The sequence below is a fragment of the Thermobia domestica genome, chromosome 11, assembly GCF_964235325.1.
Source record: "Thermobia domestica chromosome 11, izTheDome1.hap1.1, whole genome shotgun sequence".
NCBI classification, from domain to species: Eukaryota; Metazoa; Arthropoda; class Insecta; order Zygentoma; family Lepismatidae; genus Thermobia; species Thermobia domestica.
The window spans coordinates 251,815,647-251,840,779 of NC_137464.1; the positions used below are offsets into that span (position 1 = coordinate 251,815,647).

The 25,133-nt window shown below is 36.9% G+C and overlaps 2 protein-coding genes across 4 annotated transcripts in view; one reads left to right on the forward strand and one right to left on the reverse strand.

Annotated features, from left to right (window-relative positions):
- Positions 1-25,133, reverse strand: part of Adsl (adenylosuccinate lyase) — a 647,432-nt gene that overhangs the window by 179,375 nt on the left and 442,924 nt on the right. The window contains exons 2-3 of one of the 2 annotated variants that reach the window (XM_081732033.1): positions 19,101-19,173; positions 5,088-5,234 (exon numbers count right to left, since the gene is read on the reverse strand). The exons of the other annotated variant lie outside the window; for it this stretch is intronic. Of the exons in view, the coding sequence (XP_081588159.1) occupies positions 5,088-5,234; positions 19,101-19,173 (220 nt within the window). The remainder of the gene's footprint in view (positions 1-5,087; positions 5,235-19,100; positions 19,174-25,133) is intronic. 2 annotated transcript variants of the gene reach the window in all.
- Positions 2,689-25,133, forward strand: part of LOC145664930 (uncharacterized) — a 77,408-nt gene continuing 54,963 nt past the window's right edge. The window contains exon 1 of one of the 2 annotated variants that reach the window (XM_081732040.1): positions 2,689-3,005. In XM_081732040.1, coding sequence (XP_081588166.1) covers positions 2,998-3,005 — 8 coding nt within the window. In that variant the 5' untranslated portion in view covers positions 2,689-2,997. The remainder of the gene's footprint in view (positions 3,006-25,133) is intronic. The other variant, XM_081732039.1, reaches the window with a different exon arrangement.

Consider the following 25,133-nt stretch of genomic DNA (forward strand, 5'->3'; position numbering starts at 1 on the left):
ATCGACTTAAACTATTGCTTTTGCAAAACTCTGCTTTCATTTAAGACCCAAACGGAAACATGATGGCAGAAAGTTTCGGAAAGTGTTACTATTTTAACTGCTAGATTCTCATTTTAGATAGCAGGGGTGCCCACAAGGGGGGGCTATGACGCAAAGTGCGTCATTGAAATATTTGGGGGGGGGTAAAAATCTATATAAATATGTTTGAGGGGGGGGTAAAAATTAATCGAAAAGTTTTTTTTTTCATGGAAGAACACCTACGGATAGACAATTGAGGGGGGTGCGTCATAGACATGAGGGGGGTGGGCATCACTGTAGATAGTGTATATTCACAACGAAATGGAGGGGGGTGCACGTGCACATGTGCACCCCCTAAATCCGGCCCTGTATATAAATGATTTATTTTAATGTAATTATTTTATATAATTATTCATGTATTGAAGAATATATCATTAAATACCAAAAAGTTCGATCCAAACAGGAATCAAACTCACGACCTTACGATTGGAAGTCCTGTGCTTTACTACTACTGCGCTAACATGAACATTCCTGCCGCGCTTTTTCTGAAGAAAAGCAACTGAATTTTCAAGACATTGATGACATCCAAATCCGTTGCAAATGGTGATGTTTCCATCTTCGTTGTCAAAGAAATGCGAGACCACTGCAGAGGAAACTGTTATCTCCTAGAAAGCAGGAAACGTACTGTTTCTTTCAGGAGTTGGTTCGGAGATATTACAGGAGACGGTGAGATTCCCCCCCCCCCCTTCTCAGAATTTATTAAATACAAGAAATCAACATATGTAACACTTATCAGTTTTCCTCGAATATAAAAATATTCCCCCTACCCAGAAGGGATTCTTTTGAAAGAAACTGTAAAAGTAGCCACTTTTTAAGTTGACTTCTATTGTGAGATATGTATGAGTGAATGTCTCGACAAAATGTATTCAGTTGTTCTACGTTAAGTACAATATTTGCTACTGGTATGTTTTCTTTCAAATCTCAACAACTACTGATAACGTGACAATCCTCAATCTATTTTTGAGTAAAGCATGTTCACCACACGAAGTCGTGTGCCCGAGTGAAACGGCCTCCCCTGCGCCAATGAAATAGACAGTGCGGACACATTAAGACAGTTTTTCTCGTGGCGCGCGGACAGTATTCACCATGTTGTGGCTTCTGCTGGTGATGAAAATCTGATGGCGGGATGATTTGACAAGAACAGAAAAATTTAGAGATTTTATTAAACACTTGAAGGAACATGGAGATAAACTTAGAAATTAATGCAGAGAAAACTAAAATAAATAAATTAAATGGAAATTCGCCATGATCGTAATACCGCAAATTATAATACGTTAAAAATCAAATAATCCTTTCGATTAAGTGGATACTTTCAAATATCTAGGATCAATATTAACAGACCAAAACCATATCCACAAAGATATTAAATGTCAACTGAAAGCAGAGAATTCGTGTTATTATTCAGTTCAAAATCTTTCGTCTTCACGAATTTTGTCGAGGAATTTGAAGCTTAAACGATATAAAATAATTTGACTGTTGCGTTCTAAGTTGCGAAACATAGTCGCTTACTTTGAGGGAAGAATGCAAATTAAAAGTAATTGAGAATACAATCCTGAGACGAATATTCAGACCCAAGAGGAGCGGGAATGGGAAATGGCGAAAACTTCATAACGAGGAACTGCATCATTTATATCGTTTACCAAACGATTGTTAGGGTCATCAAGTCTAAGAGGTACAGATGGGCAGTCATGTAGCCAGAATGGAAGAAAGTAGGAACGCTTTCAAAGTTTTAACTGGAAATCCAATGGGAAAACAGCCATTAGGAAGACCTGGGCACACATTGGTGGACAATATTAAGATGGATCACGCAAAAATAGGAATACAAAGTAGAAACTGGCTGCAACTGGTTAAGGATAGAAGTCCGTGGAGAGTTTTTGTGAACGCAGCATTGAATCTCCGGGCTCCATAGGCCAAAGAGTTACTTAGTAATATGCTTGCAGATAAAATTTTACCGAATTAACGAAATTGCCTATACCCTACCGTGCATCAGTTGTAGTGACGGACGCAAGTGAGAGGAGCGGGGTGTAAACCTCCCGTTGAGCAAGGATCATATATAAAAAATAAAATATATCCTATACAAAAATCACGTTTGTTCTCAAAGGACATCAGTTTAGGCGGTTGAATATCCCTTGATTAAATTCTACGTATGTCACTGAGTTGTTCGTCTAAGAAACAAAACATTGTTATCATAGGTACCAGAAACATCAAGCTCCCTAATGCAGACACTAAAGCCTACTAACCAAATGTTTATGCTTTTAGGTAGTAACATATCAGGTTTTACTTGGGGAAGAGGGGAATGAAAAAGACTCTCAAACGATATAACTAGTGTTGCATATTTTTCTGTAGTATTTTAACATTGACAAAAATTAATATCAAACTCAGGGGGAAAAATGGTCGTTCTAAATGATACCCTTTATTATAGATTGATTATTCAAAGCTTACGAAATTGCTCATACCTACCTTATGTAGGGACGTTCATTAAAGATTTTTCCTGACCTACTTGTAGTTAACGTAGAATACTGAAATTTTACACATGTATTAATACATGTCTCTATAGGTTCTGAGGAATATTTCATTATTTTGCTCCCATTTTTTTTTATAGTACAGGCATTAAACTTGAACAAAAGTGTAAAGATGATCGAATTGAATCCCAAGGTATGATAATGTTTTTGTACTTGAGAGGCCGTACATCAAAAGGAAACAATTAAGGAAAAGAGACTTATACCTTATGGAAAAAAAAAAAGCTCCATAATATGATGTTATGAAGCACCAGTACCGTCAGGCAAGTGCGATCAGGTTTCTGTAGAAAGAAGACCTTTCCAGGGCGACCAAAGTCCGCCATTGACGAAGACATCACTAGACAAATGGAAGCCGCCATCTTAGAGGATTGCAGCATTACCATTCGCTAATTAACTGAAGATGTCAAGGTAAGTGTGGATTATGTGGATCCATGAGCATAAACATGCATAAGGTATCTGTCTCAGGGTTTTCCACTTACTGACACTTCTCCATAAGCAAGAACGAGTCAATTCTCCCAGAAATTTTTGAACCTGGCCACGAAAACCAGGAGGACTTTTTGACAGACCAATAACTCAGGATAAAACATCGGTCCATCAGTATGATCCAGAGACAAAGTCCGAGTCAAAGCAATGGAAGCGTACTTACTAACTCCAAAGAAGGCCCGTGTACAGTACTCAACGAATTTTTTTGGGCCCAGCATGGGGTAGTGATGAATTTCCTGGAGAAACTTAATTAATGTAACAAACTCCTGGAGATGATTCCTGACACCGAGATAAGCAAAAAGAAGAAAGGACTTATGAACATATAGCACATTGAGCATATTGAGAGAATTACCGAGGGCCGGAAGTGTGCGAACAGTAAATTCGAAGCGGTAGATATCGAAAACCAATGACATTAGAGATGACGGTCTATGGAAAACTAGAGGTGGCGCTGGTGTTTAATACGTAATTGTTAGGTTCATACACACACACTTGTGTTCAAGACGCTACAGTATAGGGGTGCGGTCATTACGCTGCGAGTGTTGAATAGAACAAATGGCAGTGCTCAACTAAAACATGGTGCGTTATTCAAACTGCAAACAGGCCGACATGCTACTCATGCACGGTCGTGTAGAAGGCAATGGGCGTGAAGCAGCACAACTTTATCAGGAGCGTTTTCCTAACAGACGCCAACCATCATACAGAATGTTTGCAACAATTTATTAGCGCGTATGTGAAACAGGACCGTACTATCTGCCCATGTAGATGCTTGTCGACCCCGTCGTATACTAACACTTGTTATGGACGAAAATGTGTTAGAAGCAATGGACAATGAGCCAGGTGCGAGTACGAGGAAACTTAACTGCGAAATGCATGTTAATGACATGACTGTGGTGTATATTACATAAAAATGGTTTGCATTCATAACACCTGCAAAGGATACAAGGATTGACAGAAGCGGATTTCCAACTACGTGAAACATTCTGCCAGTAGTTCATTCAAGAGATCACTACCTGACGAGGCTATGTTTGGAAGGGATGGTATCGTCAACATGTATAACACGTACATGTGAGGAAATCCGCATCCCTATGGTACGTTGTCACTTGACATCAACACCAATTTAGACTCAATGTATGGTGTGGTATTTCCCGCGATAAACTGACTGGCCCATACATGCCACCCCAAAACTAAATGGAGCACAGCATTTGACCTTCCAGCAGGATACACTACCCGAAGTACTGGATTTCCCCCCCCCCCCCAGGGATTCGTCAAAAAATGTGGTACATGCATGATTAGGCTCCCGTGAACTTCAGTGTGAATGTCTGTCGGTAGTTGAAATACAATTTCCTAAGACATTAGATCGGGCGTAGAAGTCCAATGGATTTTACGGTTCGGACCTGAACCCACTGAATTTTTATATGTGGGAACATATTAAAAATGTGGTGTATGCTACTCCTGTCAATGATGTGAATGATTTGGAATAGTGTATCCAGGACATCTATGCAACTGTTCGCAATAATCCAGTTATCTTCGAACGCGTTCGCCAATCAATCCGGAGTTATCATGCAAATATTGCTGTCCATGGTGGACACTTCGAGCATCTTCTGTGATGCGCCTGACGAACGTCCGTTTGTGTCTTTGCATTGATATTTACCACTTCGAACTTACTGTTCTAGCACTTCCGGCCTTCGCTAACTCTGCCAGTATCCTATATGTTAATACAACATTTTTTATTATTATTATTTCGGTGTTAAGAATCATCTCACGACGTTTGTTACATTAAGTTACACCCTTTTTTATATACCTTTTGTTACAACACTGATACCTAACATAATTCATTATGAAATCAATCTTGGAGGATTAATTATATCTGACCTCAATTAATGGATAAGTAAAACATGCCAACCATTGCTCTGGAAAAAAAGACACATTTTAGTATCAGATAATATATGTACTAAAGTTATCTTATGTTCTCAGATTTAATTACTGTTGGAATCAGGTGATACTTACTGGCTTTTTTGGGACTGGTTCACCCAAAACGGCTGAACATATCAGATAAAACGTAACGAACAGAAATCCTAAGAACGTGGCATACACTATAAAGAGATCCCACCAGAGATTGTGGAACTGAACTGCAGTACATATTAGAGCCAAAATCTAGAATAATGAAACCAGAAATCATTCAATTAATTTAGAATAAAATACAGTTTTATTTAAGTGTTCCAATAGAAATTCGTGGCTGAACCCTCTTCTTTACAAAGACTTTCAAATGCGAACAAGGACAATCTTCTTTCCCAAAAATATTTTGGTAACCTCTTTATAACGAAATCACTTCATTTGTATTTAACACAAGAAAATACATTCTGCAATTTGAAAATGAATGTATAACTTGACAAAATCTCTTCTCCATAAAATATCTGTGTCATAACATGTCAATGAGCTGGAAAACAACCATACAAATAATTGTAAAAGCTGAACTTCATTGTTTTTCTTTTGTCTGTCCACAATAAATTGCTTCCCGGTCGGAATTCTTGGCCAAGAATTCTGTACAAATTTCTTCTATAGGGATGGCCACGAGCGAGTTCGAGCGAGTTTTCACTGAAACTCCACTCGGCTCGAAACAGACATCTTTGAGCTCGACTCGAGAACTCGGCTCGAAAAATTTCCTCCAACTCGACTCGAATTTGACTCGAGTTTCGAGCCGAGTCGAGCCGAAACGAGCCAAACGTGGTGTGTATTTTCAAGTACTTTCTTCAAGTATCCTACATAGACAATATAATTACTATCAATACTACTACTACATTATTATTATTATTATTATTATTATTATTATTATTATTATTATTATTATTATTATTAGTAGTAGTAGTAGTAGTAGTAGTAGTATAAACATGAAAGATAGGTGGTTTGTATCTGAATACTAGAAACTAGTTGACTGCTGACCTCGGTAGTCGTCAAGTCTAGGAGGCAAGGACATCGTTCACGAGGTTCTGGGTTTGAGTTCCGGAGGAGCAAGTATCCGGGCTCGAACCAAAAATCGTTAAAAGTTAGAGGGCGCCGGTCACACATGTTCAAAACTGCTTGGTCCGGGTTTAGAGTTTTTCAACGGTTCGAGCGGCTCAGCTCACAGCTCATTCCCTCTCGAGCCGAGCCAACAGCTCACCCACCCAAACCGACAAGAGCCAAAACAAACCGAGCTGATGGATCACCCCAACCGTGCCGGCTCGAGACGATGGCTCACCTGAGCCGAGTCGGTGCCTCATCTCAACCAAGCCAGCTCGAGGTGTTCGCTCAGTTGAACCGAGCTAAGCCGGTTTACATCCTTACGCGGGTTGAGCTTCTGCTTCGACTCAAAACTTTCACCGTGCAGGTCTCAGCCTTGGTGGTGAGAACTACAGTATATACTTATGTTAGTGCTCACGACATATGAGGCTGTTTCGTCATAAAAATCCATTGTCGTCTTGTTAATCGAGACGAGGCGAGATGTGAGCAGTGTCTCACCTCGTGACCAACATTAAAAATATTCCACATTACTGCTTACATTTCTCATAGCTTTCGATTTCCAGTCTAATCAGGCAATGATTTCAAAACGAGCTAAACGAGCGAGCCATTTTTCAAACTGGACCTCAAACCAGTGACTCGGCTCGGAACTCGACTCGAGAAAATTATGTTTGACTCGAACGGAATTCGCTTCGAGTTTCGAGTCGAGTCGAGTTTTAACTCGACTTGTGCCCATCCCTATTCTTCTATTCTCTGAGAAATATAATTATTTTTTCCTTAAGGGTTGCACCTTCAAAGACAAAGGAACAAATGTTAATTTCTGGTTCAATTTGAACAAGAAATAATTCCCTTCTGATTCTGTTTCTAAAATCACTCAGTATCAATTAAAATACTGCTGGTATTTTGAAATAGTACATACTTTGATATCATAGCCTACATTTGTATTTATAACTAAAGTATTGGTATTTACTGTATTTAATTATGAGATGTGAGTTATCTACGAAGGGGTATCAAAAAGTTTTAATTATCATAAAGAAGTTACTCAGATATTTATATGAAACTTTTTGTGCATAATTAGGGTCATTTCTATGCATACTTGTGCAAATATCAAATATGTGTCTAAAGTATTTTTCTTTCCACGGCCTGTAGAAGACATCAACTTGCATGATGAACAAAATTGAAGCCCGTAGTGTCATAAAGTTTTTCCATTTGAAGGCCAACAACACACGCCAAATCCACGACGAAATGAAAGCCGTCTATTGTGATGAGAGCCCATGACACGGTTGTGAGGTGGAAGCAGAATTTTCAAAGTGGTCAAATGTCCCTCATCGACGAGCCACGAACGGGCAGACTCTCAATCAAGGATGATCTCACCATGGTGAAGAAAGTGGAGGCCATTATCCTCGAAGACAGAAGATCGACCATGGAAATAGTGATGGCGGAGACTGGAGTAAGTTACGGAAATGCGTGGAGGATTATTCATGAGGAAATGCACATGAATAATGTGTCTGCTTGATGGGTTCCTCGCTTGTTGACACCTCTTCAGAAGCAAACTCGCCACGACTTTGTCCAGCAGCATTTGACTCTGTTGGAGCGGAATGATTACGATTTTTTGCTCGTCTCGTCACTATGGACGAGTGCTGGGTCTATCTGTACGATCCGGAGACCAATGAAATGAGCAAGAAGTGGAAACATCCATCCTTCCCTCCCCCCAAGAAGACGAAGTTCCAGAAATCTGCAGGGAAGGTGATGCTGTCAGTTTTTTTTTGGGGGGGGGGAATCTTAACCGATTACCTTCCGAAGGGCGAGACCCTCAACAGCGATTACTACTGCAACCTTCCGGAGATACTGCATGTTGCATTGAAAACACAACGTCGTGGCATAATCATCAAAGGCGTCCGACTTCTAGCCAACAATGCATCGGTCCATACGGCCTAAGCATCCGTTGTCGCAGCCCACCGGTTAGGCTATAAACATTTGCCGTATCCACCTTATGCGCCTGATCTTGCGTCAAGTGACTTCTTCTTTCCCGAGATGAAGAAACCACTTCGTGGTCGTCGATTTGACGACAGAGAGGATGTGATTTTCAAAGTGGAACAGTGGTTTTCGAGCAAATCGGAGAAAGGTGAAGAAACGCTGGGGAAAATGTGTGACTCTGCAGGGAGACTACGTACAGAAGAACTAACCTTGATCAATTACAGTGAGTACTGTACGTTTCTTCTTTAATGGTGATAATTAAAACTTTTGGATACCGTCTCCTAACTCTCTGTAATGACCACTTCCCATTTACAGACAAATAATCATCTTCCATTGGTGTATGTTGTTCAGAGCTTTCTCTGTATAATTTTCCGCAAAGTGGCCATTTCTGAAGAGTGGTAATTCTAGGGGAGAATTTTAAAACTGATATGAAATTGTCCACTCTTTGAAAGTTAATTTTCTTTGTCAAATCAGCCAATTTTGAGAAATTGGGTGAAAATAGATTGAAGATGTCTCTTTCTGCGCCATTTACCCAAAATGGCTGCCTTAGCACAATTAGCTCAGTAGGACTTTTAGTGTCTCGTTGAAGAGAATTACAACAATTGTCTTAAGAAAACGTGTGATTATTAATTATGTCCACGGTCGATACCTGGTTCGACTGGTCTAACATCTAAGATAAGATGATTAGTTCCTGGCTAGTGGCACTTGCAAGAGGCAAACTACCAAGACTTAAAAATACCCAAGGTGAATGAACGACGAATGTTAAAGATGTGAAAGGATGTAGATGGATAAAAACCCAGCAGTAGTAGTGGTCCGCGTATGGCGAACTGAGTCAGCAAAAATTTTTGTGACGTCATAGGTCAAAGGTCAATGACCTTGGCCCGGGGTCAATGACCTAGGGGTACCTAGGACCACCCCCTCTAAATTTTGGCAGGGGTACCTTGGCCCACCCCTTAAATTTTGGCAGGGGTACATAGGACCACCCCCCTTAAATTTTGAAAATTGCCAAATTTAAAAATTTGGTATGGTAGCCTAGGACCAGGGTATGTACCTCTATCAGTATTGGGTGTCTATGTCGTTCCCTTTCATGGGTAAAAAATTGCCAAAAATTGAAATTTCGGGGGGTTTTGACCTAATTTATCCCCTTTGATGAGGTGTTATTACCTTATATAGTTATATGGGCGTATACAGGGGTTCATTACCTTTTATAAGACATGGGTATATTTGTGCACCCCTTGAGAAATTTGGGAGGGGTACCTTGGCCCACCCCTTCAATTTTGGAAATTGCCCAATTTCAACATTTGGTATTATAGTACAGGACCCTAATATGTATTATGATAAATTTGGATGGTCCACCTCGTTTCCTTTTAGGGGTACCAAATTGCCAAAATATAAACGTAAGCAATACGTTGTACCACGTGTTTGGTTTTTGGCTCAATTTATCCCCTTTGATGAGATGTTATTACCTTATATGGTTATATGGTCATGTATAGGGGTCCATTACCTTTCATAAGACATGGGTATATTAATGCACCCCGGGAGGGGTACCATGGCCCACCCCTTAAATTTTGGAAATTGCCCAATTTCAACATTGGGTATTATAGTATTGGACCCTAACATGTATTATGATAAATTTGGGTGGTCCACCTCGTCCCCTTTTAGGGGTACAAAATTGCCAAATTTTAGTACAACCACATGTTTGGTTTTTTGGCTCATTTTATTCCCTTGGATGAGGTCCTATTACCTTATATGGTTATATGGTCATGTATAGGGGTCCATTATCTATTATAAGACATGGGTACATTGGTGCACCCCGGGAGGGGTACCTTGGCCAACCCCTTAAATTTTGGAAATTGCCCAATTTAAACATTTGGTATTATAGTACAGGACCTCAATATGTATCATGATAAATTTGGATGGTCCATATCGTTCCCTTTTAGGGGTACAAAAATTGCCAAAATATAAACGTTGTACCACGTGTTTGTTTTTTTGGTCCATTTTATCCCCTTTGATGAGATTCTATGATTACAGGGGTTCATTTCTTATCATAAGATATGGGCACCCTTCTTAAATTTTGGCAATGGGGGTCCACTGAAATTGTCCAATTGAAGCATAGTACAGGACCTCAATATGTTTCGGTGGTCCTATTACCAAATTTGTTTAGTACAACCACGTGTTCGGTTACTGACTCAATTAAGGTTATAAGGTATGGACGGGTATCCCCTTTCAATTTGGTAGGACCCTTCGGGTGTAGTACAGTCACGTGATCGATGATTTGGTTTTAATGCGCGACGAGGTCCCTGGTCAATGTTCTCTAGGAAAGATTCTTGGCATTTAAAACTTTTTTTTTCAACTTTTCAAACTAAAAAAAAAAGAAAACAAAAATTGAAACGAAAAAAATTTCGAAACAAAAATGTTCAAACAAAAAAATTTTAAACAAAAAATTCGAACATTTTTTAAACTTAAATTTCAAACAAAAAGTTTTTAGTTTGAAATAAAAAAATTTTAAACAAAAAAATTGGAAACGAAAAATTTCAAAACAAAAATTTCGAACAAAAAAAATTTAAACAAAAAATTTTGCAACAAAAAAAATTAAAAATTTTCAAACGAAAAAAAATTTCAAACAAAATTTTGAAAACAAAAATTTCAAAACAAAAATTTTCAACAAAAAAAATTTCAAACGAAAAAATTTTTAAACAAAATTTGAAACAAAAATTTTGAAACAAAAAAAATTAAACAAAATTTTTGAAACAAAAATTACAAAACAAATTTCAAACGAAAAATTTTCAAATAGAATTTAAATCAAACAGTGATCAGCTTTCACGGTTAACCGTTAAACTTTATCCGGTTTTTAACTATTCGATTAACAAATAAACGGTTTTCAACTATTCGATTAACAAATAAACGGTTTTCAACTACTCGATAAACAGATGAACGGTTTTAACCTTTTCACACCAGTGAGTGCAAGAGTTTACAATCTAAAACAAAAAGAAAATTTGTACTCGCTTTAAATACGCATCATTTTTGAAACAAGGTGTTAGTGTTCATCATGGATACACAGTGGAAACATCCATTTACCTGTATTCTCGCAGGGCCTAGTGGGTGTGGAAAAACGTATTTTGTGAAGCGATTACTGTCACATCTCCCAACCATGATCAATGCAAAATTTCGTAAGATATACTGGTATTATGCAGAATGGCAAGACGTGTATGCAACAATGCCAGTTCCAGTAGAATTTCACGAAGGACTTCCACGAATGAAAGATTTTCAGCCTCAAGATGGACCACATTTGATTATTATTGATGACCATATGCGAGAAGTGAATAGTGATATTGTTGATATGTTCACAAAAGGATCACATCATCGAAATATTAGTGTGATTTTTATAACACAAAATGTATTTCATCAAAGTAAAGCAAATAGAAATATGAGTTTAAATTGTTCGTATTTGGTGTTGTTTAAAAATCCACGTGACAAGTCACAAATCAAGCATATGAGTTATCAAATCATGCCTGAGCATCCACTGTTTCTACAAGAAAGTTATGCAGACGCAACAAGAAATCCACATGGTTATTTACTGATGGATCTTAAACAAGATACACCCGATGAAATGCGATTTCGTACAAATATTTTTCCCGACGATTTGCATCATTATGTTTACGTACCAACAAAACATGTTTAAATTATTGTGCATGTGAAAAGAATGACTTAGTCTGTCACGATGTCTCCTACAGTGAAACACGCTGATCTGCTACGTGCTCTGCACAAAGCTAAACCAAGATTGCGTAAAGCTATTATTGCCAATGCAGACGCTTCATTAATTCATAGTATTTGTGAATGTTGTTATAATGTCTTAAAAGGCAATGTTCCACTGACAAGTGCGCAGAAGTCAAGATTAAAGCGTTACAAGAACACGCTCCGCTATCTTGTAGACAATACAAAATCATTGGATAAAAAGAAGAAACATTTAGCCGTACAACAAGGAGGATTCTTACCTGCATTACTTGCACCTATTGTAGGAAGTGTGTTATCCAGTATTTTGTTTAAACAAACATCATGGAACATAGCAAGAAGATGGTTTTAGTGCCACCAGAAATGCTTCAACGAATGCATGCATCATCATCCCGTGCAAGTGAAAATCGAGAATCTAATCTCGATCGTGAAATGCAATCCATATTGAATACATCGTATCCAAGTGATGAAGAAAAATGGAATCAGTACAATAGAATATTACAGAAATATCTTTATGTGATACGTAAACAAGAAGAACCAATACCACTTACAATTACATCAATGAAACCTGATGGTGACGTCCCGAATGTTGACGATAGCACGAAACAAGAAATTTTAGCCGCAATACCACAAATGTATCGTAAGAAAGCCGAACTACTATTCCGTCGTTTAAAACAAGATGACGCAATTACGTGGGATCATAAAGGAACAGTGTACATCAACGATAATAAACTACAAGGATCCAATATTGTAGATTTAATGTGCGATGTGACTCGACCGAGGAAACATTCTAATCCTCAAGGCTGGGAATTGTTTTGCAACTACCTTGCATCGTCAAACACACCTCAAGAATTGATTGGTAATCCACGGAGATTAAACTATATTGTCAAGCATAATAGTACATCAGCATCTGAAGGATCTGCACCACCAAAACCGGCACCTGAATTATTTTCTTCCGGAGAAGAAGAAGAAGAAGAAGACGATGATGATGTTTTAGAAGTCCGACCAAAAAGAAAACGTATCATTCCACAATGGTCAACGTACAAACCATGAACAAAAAGTTGAAATCCATTTATTACAATCCAGCACATCCTGCATCATTTTCTACTGCAAAGAAATTATGGCAAGCCACAGGAAAATCTATACCTCTAACCAAAATAAAACTTTGGTTAAACAAACAACCTACCTACACGTTACATCGTCCTGTACGTCGTCGTTTCCGTAGAGATTTTTATCTTGTCAACAATATTGATGATCAATGGGAATGTGATTTAAATGATTTACAAGCACTTCAAAACTATAATGACAATTACCGCTATATTCTTACAGTGATTGATGTGTTTAGTCGGTACGGGTGGGCTGTACCACTAAAATCAAAAAGTGCCGAGGATATAGTGAATGCATTTGAAATGATTTTCCAGGAGAGGAAACCAATTGTACTACGTAGTGATCAAGGAACTGAATTTACCAACAAGACAGTACAAAAGTTTTTCAGGAAACACAACGTGCAACATGTTACAACAAAGGATCCAGATATTAAAGCCAGCATCGCAGAAAGATTTAATCAGACATTGAAACATCGTATGTGGAAATACTTTACCAAATATCAAACATACAATTACATCAAAGTATTGCCTTTACTTGTAAAAGCATACAATGAAAGTCGGCATTCCAGTATTAAAATGGCACCTGCAAACGTTTCTCAGGACAATTTACTGGAGGTGTGGCATAACTTATACGACAAAAAGCTACAACGTTCAAAACAAGATACGGATTTATCTGTTGGTGATACTGTTCGTATAAGTAAAACAAAACGTATCTTTGACAAGGGTTACCTCGAGAACTGGACTTGGGAAATATTCAGAGTAAAAGCCATTGTACCAAGAAACCCACCAGTGTATCGACTAGAGGATTTAAATCATCAACTTATCGATGGTGTTTTCTACAGAGAAGAATTACAACCAGTACCGCTCCCTTCGATGTTCCTCATCGATAAAATATTACGTACAAGAACAAAAGGTCGCAGAAAGGAGTATCTCGTCCAGTGGAAAGGATATCCTTCCTCATTCAATTCGTGGATCCCTGCAACTTCATTGAAGAAGAAGAAGAAGAATGGAACCTGATCAAGATTTTTACGTTACACTTCCCAGTAATAGTTCCATGGATTATTTTCCAGAAAATACATTGACTTCATATATTACGAAATTACAACGACGTGTAGAGTTTCGCCAGAAATGGGATGTGGCAATTGTAGAGATTCATTATCCACATTCTTTGCTGAACATTAACAGTAAAAACAATAAAATATATTACAAATCATCAAGTAGTAATGATCAGGAACCGTGGAAGGTTGTAACGATCCCTGTACGCTATTATAACAATATACGGGATCTTATTCATGCAATTAATATACATCATAAAGAAACCAATTTATTTATATCTCATGACGCAACTAATAATATATGCCTCATAAGACATCCCAAAAAGGAAATCCATACTTCTGTACAATTGTCACCAAGTGTTAGTTTAATGCTTGGATTTGACCCGAAAAGTGATTTAAAAGATATGGAAAAGGGACAATATACACCGGATGTACGATTAGGCTTACCATCACAAATGTACGTCTATTGTGACATTATTGAATCTGTCATTGTTGGAGATACAATGGTACCATTGCTACGAATTGTCAACATGGATCCTGTGAATCATACTTTTGGAAGTCATGCAGTACAAATCTTTAATCCTGCACATTATGTTCCGGTGGAAAAAATGAATTTTGAGCAAATACAAATCGATATAAGGGATAGCACAGGTCATCCTATGCCATTCACCTTTGGAACGGTGTGTACAAAACTACATTTCCGTCGTCGTCGTCATGACTGATCCGTATTTGCAATACTACCAAAAACAAGCGTTATCCGGTATCGGCAACGTCTATGTGGGAAGTCCCTATCAAGCAGGACATGGCATTGGAAGTTTCCTTGGTGGCTTATTTCGTTCAGTGTTACCACTTGTGAAGCAAGGCGCTAAAACTGTGGGAAAAGAATTATTGAAATCAGGTGCCAATATGATTAATGATGTTGTGATCTCGAATCAACCGCTGGATGAATCGTTTCATCAACGTATGCAAGAGGCAAAATCAAATTTACAAGAAAAAGCTAAAAACAAGTTGAAAACTATGCTGGGAAGTGGATATCATAAACGAAAATGGGATGACTGCTCTCAGTTTGAGGTTGACCTTCCAACGATCAACAACACCATCAATCCTACAAAGAGACGTAAATTATCACATAAGAAGAAGAAGAGATCATTGGCATCGTCACCAGATATTTTTGATTAATTCAACGATGGCTTTCTTACATCATCAATCCTGTGAATGTGTAAAAAGTGAATTGGACATTTTTTCAACGTTGCCCACGCAAACCAGTGTTCTGGACAATCGTATTATTGGCTACAAACCAATTAGTTCAATAGCTGAAAATTTACCAATAGAATTTGTAGTGAGTGGTAGCAGTGATGAATATATTGATTTACCACAAACCTTATTATACATCCAAGCACAAATTGTGAAACCAGATGGTTCCTCCTTCATCAATACGGATAAAGCAATTGCACCTGTCAATGATTTTCTAAATGCTATGTTTAGTGAAGTACAAATCTACTTGAACAATAAACTGATTTCATTTCCGTCACATAATCATCCATATCGTTCGTACATGGAAAAACTGCTCAATTATAGTGATGGAGCTAAAAATACACATTTGCAAACAGCAATGTGGTTTCAAGATACGGCTGGTCATATGAACGCAACCACAAGTGAGAACAAAGGATTTCAACAACGCTATGAACTGACAAAACAAAGTATGAAATTCGATATGATTGGACATCTTCATTGTGACATTTTTAATCAAGATAAATTTTTAATTCATGGAGTGGAATTACGTGTGAAACTTATTCCTGCAAAGCCAAACTTTTGTCTCATGGCCGGTGAAAGTGGTGTCAATGCAAAAATCAATATTCTAGATGCATCGTTGCAGGTGAAAAAAGTCAGCATCAGCCCTAGTGTCAAATTGGCACACAATAAAATTTTACAATCTACACCGGCAAAGTATCCTCTGACAAGGGTTCAAATGAAATCATTTACCATCCCGAAGGATATACAATCCAAAACTATTGATAACCTGTTTATGGGAACATTGCCAAATCGTATTATTGTAGGATTTACATCGAATGAAGCATCCAGTGGAACTATTACCACCAATCCATTTGAATTTCAACATCTAAACATTAATTTCTTTACATTGTACGTGGATGGAAAAGCTGTACCTTCAAAACCATTGCAACCCAACTTTGAAGAAAATCTCTACATTTCATCGTACCACACATTGTTCTCAGGCTCTGGCATACATTTTACCAATACTGGAAATACAATTTCAAGAGCCGACTACAAGAATGGATATACACTGTTTGTATTTGACCTAACTCCCGATTCTTCTGCTGGAGATTGTCACTATTGGAATTTACAACGACATGGAGCCATCCGATTGGAAGTTCATTTCCAAGAGAAATTAGCAGCACCTGCAAACTGTATTGTGTATGGAGAGTTTTCCTCACTCCTAGAGATCGACCACCAGCGCAACATTATCCTGGACTTTTAAATTACAAGGTACGTATACGTTATGTATCATTTCCATTCACGATGTTGAATACATTACAATTAGCTAGTGCTTTACACGGTAGTCCATTATTCAGAAATCATTTTACCGGGGTATTTGCAAGCGATGAGTTGCCCTCACGGATTTCTCTTCCTCTGGCAATCATTGTAAATACAGATCCATCCACAAAACTAGGAAGTCATTGGATTGCAATTTATATTGATCATCGCGGTGTTGGAGAATATTTTGACAGCTATGGCCTTCCTCCTTATGTACCACAACATGTTGCATTCTTAAAACTTCATTGTATATACTATAAATATAATAATAGCCAAATGCAAAGTCTTGGTTCATCCGTATGTGGCTATTATGCTTATTTTTATTTGTGCTGTAAAGCCCAAGGAAAATCTCTGCGTGAAATTCAATATTTGTTCACAACAGTACCCACGGTTAATGATCGTAGACTGTTGCAATATACCTTCCAGGTAATTTTATCATATTTATCATTGCAAATGTATTTGTTTAATCATCATCTATTTCTATACTAATCATCTTTTTCCTCGTTCTTTTTTACAGAATTCACAATACGAAGCTTTGCAAACGGGTGCTATGCTGCAAAACATGGAAACAAATCATTACAATCAAGAAGAGGAGGCGGTCTAATGAAGAAACCCAGCTCAATATACAAACATTGTCAATAAGAAAGAAAAAGAAGAAACCAGAAATATAAATAAAATACAATTTAAGCTGACCTATGTGTTTTTATTGTCCATTCCACATACAACGTTATCAGATTCTCCTAAAGAACTGTGCGATATAAGACGAGAATCTTGTTCAAAGTTTCCACCTAATTCCTAGAGAACATTGACCAGGGACCTCGTCGCGCATCAAAACCAAATCATCGATCACGTGACTGTACTACACCCGAAGGGTCCTACCAAATTGAAAGGGGTATAATACCTTATCAAATAGGATACATTGAGTCAATAACCAAACACGTGGTTGTACTAAACAAATTTGGTAATAGGACCACCGAAACATATTGAGGTCCTGTACTATGCTTCAATTGGACAATTTCAGTGGACCCCCATTGCCAAAATTTAAGAAGGGTGCCCATATCTTATGATAAGAAATGAACCCCTGTAATCATAGAATCTCATCAAAGGGGATAAAATGGACCAAAAAAACAAACACGTGGTACAACGTTTATATTTTGGCAATTTTTGTACCCCTAAAAGGGAACGATATGGACCATCCAAATTTATCATGATACATATTGAGGTCCTGTACTATAATACCAAATGTTTAAATTGGGCAATTTCCAAAATTTAAGGGGTTGGCCAAGGTACCCCTCCCGGGGTGCACCAATGTACCCATGTCTTATAATAGATAATGGACCCCTATACATGACCATATAACCATATAAGGTAATAGGACCTCATCCAAGGGAATAAAATGAGCCAAAAAACCAAACATGTGGTTGTACTAAAATTTGGCAATTTTGTACCCCTAAAAGGGAACGAGGTGGACCACCCAAATTTATCATAATACATGTTAGGGTCCAATACTATAATACCCAATGTTGAAATTGGGCAATTTCCAAAATTTAAGGGGTGGGCCATGGTACCCCTCCCGGGGTGCATTAATATACCCATGTCTTATGAAAGGTAATGGACCCCTATACATGACCATATAACCATATAAGGTAATAACATCTCATCAAAGGGGATAAATTGAGCCAAAAACCAAACACGTGGTACAACGTATTGCTTACGTTTATATTTTGGCAATTTGGTACCCCTAAAAGGAAACGAGGTGGACCATCCAAATTTATCATAATACATATTAGGGTCCTGTACTATAATACCAAATGTTGAAATTGGGCAATTTCCAAAATTGAAGGGGTGGGCCAAGGTACCCCTTCCAAATTTCTCAAGGGGTGCACAAATATACCCATGTCTTATAAAAGGTAATGAACCCCTGTATACGCCCATATAACTATATAAGGTAATAACACCTCATCAAAGGGGATAAATTAGGTCAAAACCCCCCGAAATTTCAATTTTTGGCAATTTTTTACCCATGAAAGGGAACGACATAGACACCCAATACTGATAGAGGTACATACCCTGGTCCTAGGCTACCATACCAAATTTTTAAATTTGGCAATTTCCAAAATTTAAGGGGGGTGGTCCTATGTACCCCTGCCAAAATTTAAGGGGTGGGCCAAGGTACCCCTGCCAAAATTTAGAGGGGGTGGTCCTAGGTACCCCTAGGTCATTGACCCCGGGCCAAGGTCATTGACCTTTGACCTATGACGTCACAAAAATTTTTGCTGACTCAGTTCGCCATACGCGGACCACTACTACTCCAGCAAATTTAAAAGGTCATCCCACACCTAGAATTTAACAGTTAGTAAAACCGAGCTCCATTTAGAGAAGACTTACTGAAGATCCGATGTTGGCAATAGTAATTTATCTCAGTAGATATGTTTTAAAACTAGAAAGTTTTTTTTTCTAAATTCCGTCGGTATACATGAAATAAACAAGTAAAAGAACATTATTTTCGATTAATTTCGTTTTAATCCGAAATAACACACTTTCAATTTTTCTTCTTTTTTCAAAACTTTTCTCCGCAGATAATTTCCACTGTAACTTACGAATTCAAGTATCTTCAGCAGAAAACTCGGACTTGTTAGTTGCGTTCCTATTCCATCCATTCCGGTGATTGCCCTTTAAAAAATAGAAAATGTTAGACTTTTTAAATTATGAGGCTGGTCGTCTATCCAAGCGTACTTATACTAATTTCATTATGTATAACATAATAAGTTTACTGTAAATTCTATGATACGTAGGCCTATTGTTAGCGTTTAACGGGTAAAACGTCCGTATCAATCAATAGATTCATTAAGCTGAACAAAATTATATGGATGAGGTAAAATCCTCATGAGTAGTTTTTGAGAAAATCGACATTTTTCTAAACTTTAAAATTGATGCTGTAAAATATCCTTGCCTATTAAAATTAATCTGCTACTAAAATATACTATTCACAAATCAAACGTTTCGCTATGACACTAACAAGACGACAGTAAATATGGTTAATGAAATAAAGCCTAAAATTATGATTAACTCAGTAAGTATGATTAATGTGACAAAGCCTAAAATTATGATTAACTCAGTAACTATGATTAATGTGATAACGCCTAAATTATGATTAACACAGTAACGATAGTTAATGTGATAAAGCCTAAAATTATGATTAACTCAGTAACGATGAATAATATGATAAAGCCTAAAATATGACTAACTCAGTAACGATAATTAATGTGATAAAGCCTAATATATGATTAACTCAGTAACGATAATTAATGTCATAAAGCCTAAAATATGATTAACACAGTAACGATAATTAATGTGATAAAGCCTAATATATGATTAACTAACTCAGTAACTATGATTAATGTAATAAAGCCTAAAATTATGATTAACTCAGTAACTATGGTTATATTATTGTAAGAAGCCTACAATTATGATTAACTCAGTAACTGGTTAGATTAATGTAATAAAGCCTAAAATTATGATTAACTGAAACTTTAATGTGGTCGTTTAATATTCTCCAGAGATAAGACATACATCAATTAGTAATCACATAGAACTGTACAAAGTGAGATATGTGGGGATAAATTCCGATGCGTAGTTTTCGAGTAAAACTAATGACAGGTATTATGTGGCTAAAAGTTATATCTTTCTTTGCCGACCTGATAGTTTTCGTTCTGTTCGAATATAATTTTTACTTAAATGCAGAAGGGCAAGGACTCGGGAAAAGCTGTTTCTTTTTGAGGGGGACTACTTTCTTCATGGTTTTCTTGTCCGGGATTTTTTTTAACATTTCTACTTTAAAGAAGAAATAAAAGTGCGTTTCATCTTTCTGTTTCTACGACAACACGAAAATCTTTTAATTACTGTACCTGAAGAAAAAGTATGCATGAAGTGCAAAACCAATGATATTCGATGTGAAAGAAAATAGGTAGAAGCAATGAAGTTTCTAGTTCGAAGAAATTATTTGTAGAGCTGTTAAAGTAATGTGAAAATGAAATAGTTAAGACTTAGTGGAATAAGATTACCATTTAGAATTTTTTGCATAAAGTAAAAGTTGCGCTTTTTCTTAAGCTGCTAAAGAGACCTTTAATGTAGGAAGTTACGTGGAACAAGTCTATCTATCTACAGTATACACATAGCACTTATTGAACCCGTTAAAATTCAAGCGGAAGAACCTTAAAAACGCTATACGCTTTAACTTTCCTATCTCAAATGTATTGACAGGCCATACATATAATAAAATTGTATTGCCTTTAAACTAACATGATACCCAAAAAAATCCTCTACTGCTTTAATTTTGTCAACTGAATTTATATTAGCTTTTAACACAATATATTATATTAGGTTTTAACAGAATATATACCAGAAACTCTCAATAAAGTGTTTTCCCAACGGAAAACGATAAGTAAGCTATATCTGTTTTTTGATTTATGACACTTTATTTCTTGTCTGCAACTCTGAATTTTGGCAACCCGTACAACACATACATACGAAATTGTATAATTTTCAAGAGCTTGATGCAGTGGTTAGGCAACCAACACGACCCTTATGGTATAATTGTTGCATAACTTACACTTATTGGCCTTCAACGAAATACCAGTTCGAAAACCAATAAAAATAGCTAGCTCCAAACTGTAGATAGGGCTCTTAAGTAATAAATGCTGTAAAACACTTTTTAAAAAATTAGAATTCATTACAGGACAACAAAGGTTCTACTTGAATAAGAAAATCATAAAATGTAAAAATAAAAGCTTAAATTTCCGTTTGTACCTCCCTCTCCCCCAAATTATGAAAACAAAACTTTAATCTAAAAAAAAGCTAAACTTTATCACCTTTATTTATATAAGCCTATGCATTATATAAGCTACGAAAAAGATGCTGTGTTTAATAGTAGATTGCGTCTTTTGTTGTTTAATTTCACGCGATAGTGCGAACACACTCATAACAGTTTCATACATATAACTTGTAAAAGTAAATGTAGGCAATCTCTTAACATTTCAGTGGCGAAGAGGTAAAGCGTTCTCCTTTAGATATTTGCCAACCCTACCGGAAATATATCTGGAAGAAACACTGCATAACGTTAGTAATTCATTACCAATTCGACCATTGAAGAAACTTACAATATTTACATTTTGGGTAAGTAAACAATATTAAGAAATAAAAATGCTGTAAACGCCTTCTTTTAGATTAGATTAGATTTTTTTTAGTTACCGTCCCTTTCAGTAGCGAGGCTATATGGGACGTGGAACTACAGATTAGCACGGAATCCAAACCACATGAGTTCCCGCCGGGAATTGAACACCGGTCTCCGACGGCAAAGGCGCGTACATTATCCGTTTAGCCATGAGGGATCTCTTCCTTTTTTTTTTTTTTTTTTTAGCATGTTTATATGGAAAGATTGATACAATAATTGTAATAGCTCGCGCAGTTCTAGATTTAATTCCTGGTAAAGGTAGCTTTCCTTACACCAAACCAAGTAGCCCTAACAGTCGGATGTCACATTAGTAAATCCTGGCTCATATACCTTTGTTGTTCGTTAAAATGCAATCAATATAAGTCGTGTTTGAAATCTGGTAAGCCGAGTTTCTGAACACACATCAATCATACTGCAAGTAACAATGTCAGGTGTATACTACGTGAAGAAATTTGGTTTCTATGGGTTGATACTTTCTTAATCAGTATTGAAATCGAAGGTTGTAGTAGATATCTACCAATTCTGGTGTCAATAGAGAGATTAGAGTGTGGATGGGATATATTCTTAGGAAGCATATTTGATTGCAAAAAACCGCTTTTCACTATCTACTACCGTTATTACTCTATGATGATCAACGTTAAAATTGAGTTTCAAGTAGTGGTGGGCAAAAAAAAAAAAAAAAAAAACAGTTTTCCGGTTTGTGAAAATTTTTAAAAAACGGTTTTTCGCCGAAACCGGTTCGGTTTTTCGCTGAATCCGGCTTTGATATTCTCCAAAAGCCGGTTCGGGTTTCTCCAAAACCGGTTCAGTTTTGCATTGAAACCGGTTTCAGTTTTTCCAAAACTGGTTCTATTTCTGACCAGAATAGTGTTTCGTTGGAAATTCTCATAAATTGGAAGTGCAAACCGAAACCGATGTGCTTAAAAACCAATATGTTGAAGAAAAACAAAACTGCTTTTGTTGTAAGCGGATCAGGTTTTCGGAGAACAACGAAACTCTACTCTGGTGAGAAACTGAACCGACTTTTGGAGAAAACAAACCAGTTTCGCTGGAAACCGAACCGGCTTTTTGAGAAAACCAAAATGTCGGTTTTTCCAGAAACCGGTTTCCGGTTTTTATAAAAAGAAACGGATTTGACAATCCCTAGTTTGAACATACGGTTAAGAGAGGAAATAGTACATATTCTTAGAACACTAAAAATATTTTTAAAAAAATGCTTCTCGCTATTATTGTTTTTGCTTTATTTACATCTATACACCGATATTTTTATTCGTAGCCCTTAGTACATATATGAGAGTTCATAAAGCGAAAAGTGTTACTAAGAAAGAGGAGCAGAGTAACAATAGCTGTTGTACTAATTGAGAACACATCAAAGTGTAAAGACGAGCACACATTTTAAATTTTCTAAGAATGATAATTAAAAAAAAAAAAAAAAGGTATTCTTACAGCGAGAGTTGTTCTGAACTGAGTTGTTGTTTTGTACACTGTATTGTCTACCTCCAACATTTCTACTTGCAGGAAAGGTTCGTTGCATGTCAATTGTATCTCTGATTTGATAGTGAACAACATGGGACGTAATACAAGTGAACTTTCTGCGAGGGAAATGGATGGGACTGTAACGCTTTAATAAGCAAAGCAATAGTTACAGTGCAATCGCGAAAATCCTCCCTATTACGTTTGGCACTATCAGTTCTAGAATCAGGTTTGGTATCTTTCAGTTTAACGTTTCATAATTATGCCCTTTAGGCTAAGAGAAACGGATGATTAAGGCAAGTGAGTGACGACAGAATGAAAACATTGGAGGAAACGAGAGTTCAAGAAAACAAATTGACACACTTTTGTTCGCCACAAACTTATTTGGCCGAGAATCTAACCAGAAAGTAATCCACCTCTGATGCCGTCGGTCCTTGGTTCGATCCCAGCTCGCTCAAGTGAGCTTTGTAGTGGACAAACACAGCGTGCGTGGGTTTTCTTGGAGTTCTCCCACTTTCTTCATTCCACCATTTTCATTGACTTCTCATCATCACCATCTCCTTTACCAAGGGCGCCGATTTCTCTGTAAATTTGGAGGCCCCATTCAGATGCAGAAGATATATTATATATATGAGGATTTTAAGACAAACTGCATTCAAATTATGCCAAATATTGTATATTTATAAATACAATAGGGGGCCCACATGAGCTTTGATGGGGGAGGCCGGCCCCCCAGGATCGGCACCCTTGTCCTTTACCCTTGCCGGCATAATCATAAGACGTAAAATTTAAAAGCTTTCATTTCATTTTTTCTTATAGAATAGCTGCATCCATCTGTCGACAGTTACAAGAGCAAAGACAGTCAGAATAGCGGTAAAGGTTTCTTTGGTGTGGATTTAATCCCAAGAACATATTCCATCCTTCTTAGGCATCTATTCCACTTTGAAGTGATGAAAATCTACCTTTTCCATTTTATACTTTGAACCTTATAGAACTAAAATTGTAATTGATTCAATTGTTGAATTTGGGGTTTAGGGTTCCTTTCTAGAGGATACATCTTCTTGCTTTGTATCTTTTGTTGATTTGTATTAAAGCCTGACCGAGCAATGTAGTTATAGTAGGGTATTTTTCGATTGTTCTCTGCCGTTGTCTGCCGCGCTGTGACAAACTTTGATGCTTGTGTCAGATGCTGTATATTAGTTTACTGGGATTTGTTAAAATAATGAAGAAAAAAGTTTGATTTTGTTTATATTTCATAAACTTCAATACAGCTTTAACAATCCTATAAAATGACATGTTTCGTTGTTCAATTTACAAAAAATTGGACCGAGAAATTACGGTACTTTTTTTGTGTTTCCTTTGAATGTTAATATTCAAATTGTGCTTATTTCTTCTATTGGCTTATTTAAATGAACATTGTTTCTAAAATTCAATCAGTTGGATTTAGGAATTTAATTATATAAGACATTAGATGTGTCCAAAAGTAAAATTCATTTAGATTTCTAAATTTTACAATATTATTAGTGTATACCAAAAAAAAAAAAGTCGAAAAATGAGACCACATTGAACTAAACAAAACGATTTCGGAGAATGTAAATAAACATGTGCAGTGTTCCAGAAAAAAAAAAAAAAACATTATAAACATCTGTTCAGCAGTTGTTAGTTATCCTGTCTCAAACCCCATGATTAATTCAATTTTGTTTCAATATATTTAAACTTAATTTATGTAATATTAACGACAGAAGTACCCGACGTTACCCTATTAAAATTCTAAAAAATCTATGATCCATCAAGATTTGCCTAGAAAACGCTGTATTTAATGTCATGGAAACTCGATTACGGATACCATTTTCAAGGTAGTAAGAGCCAATTCTATGGAAAGAACAGGGTATGTACAATCATTTTGAATTTGTACACCTATTTTTAA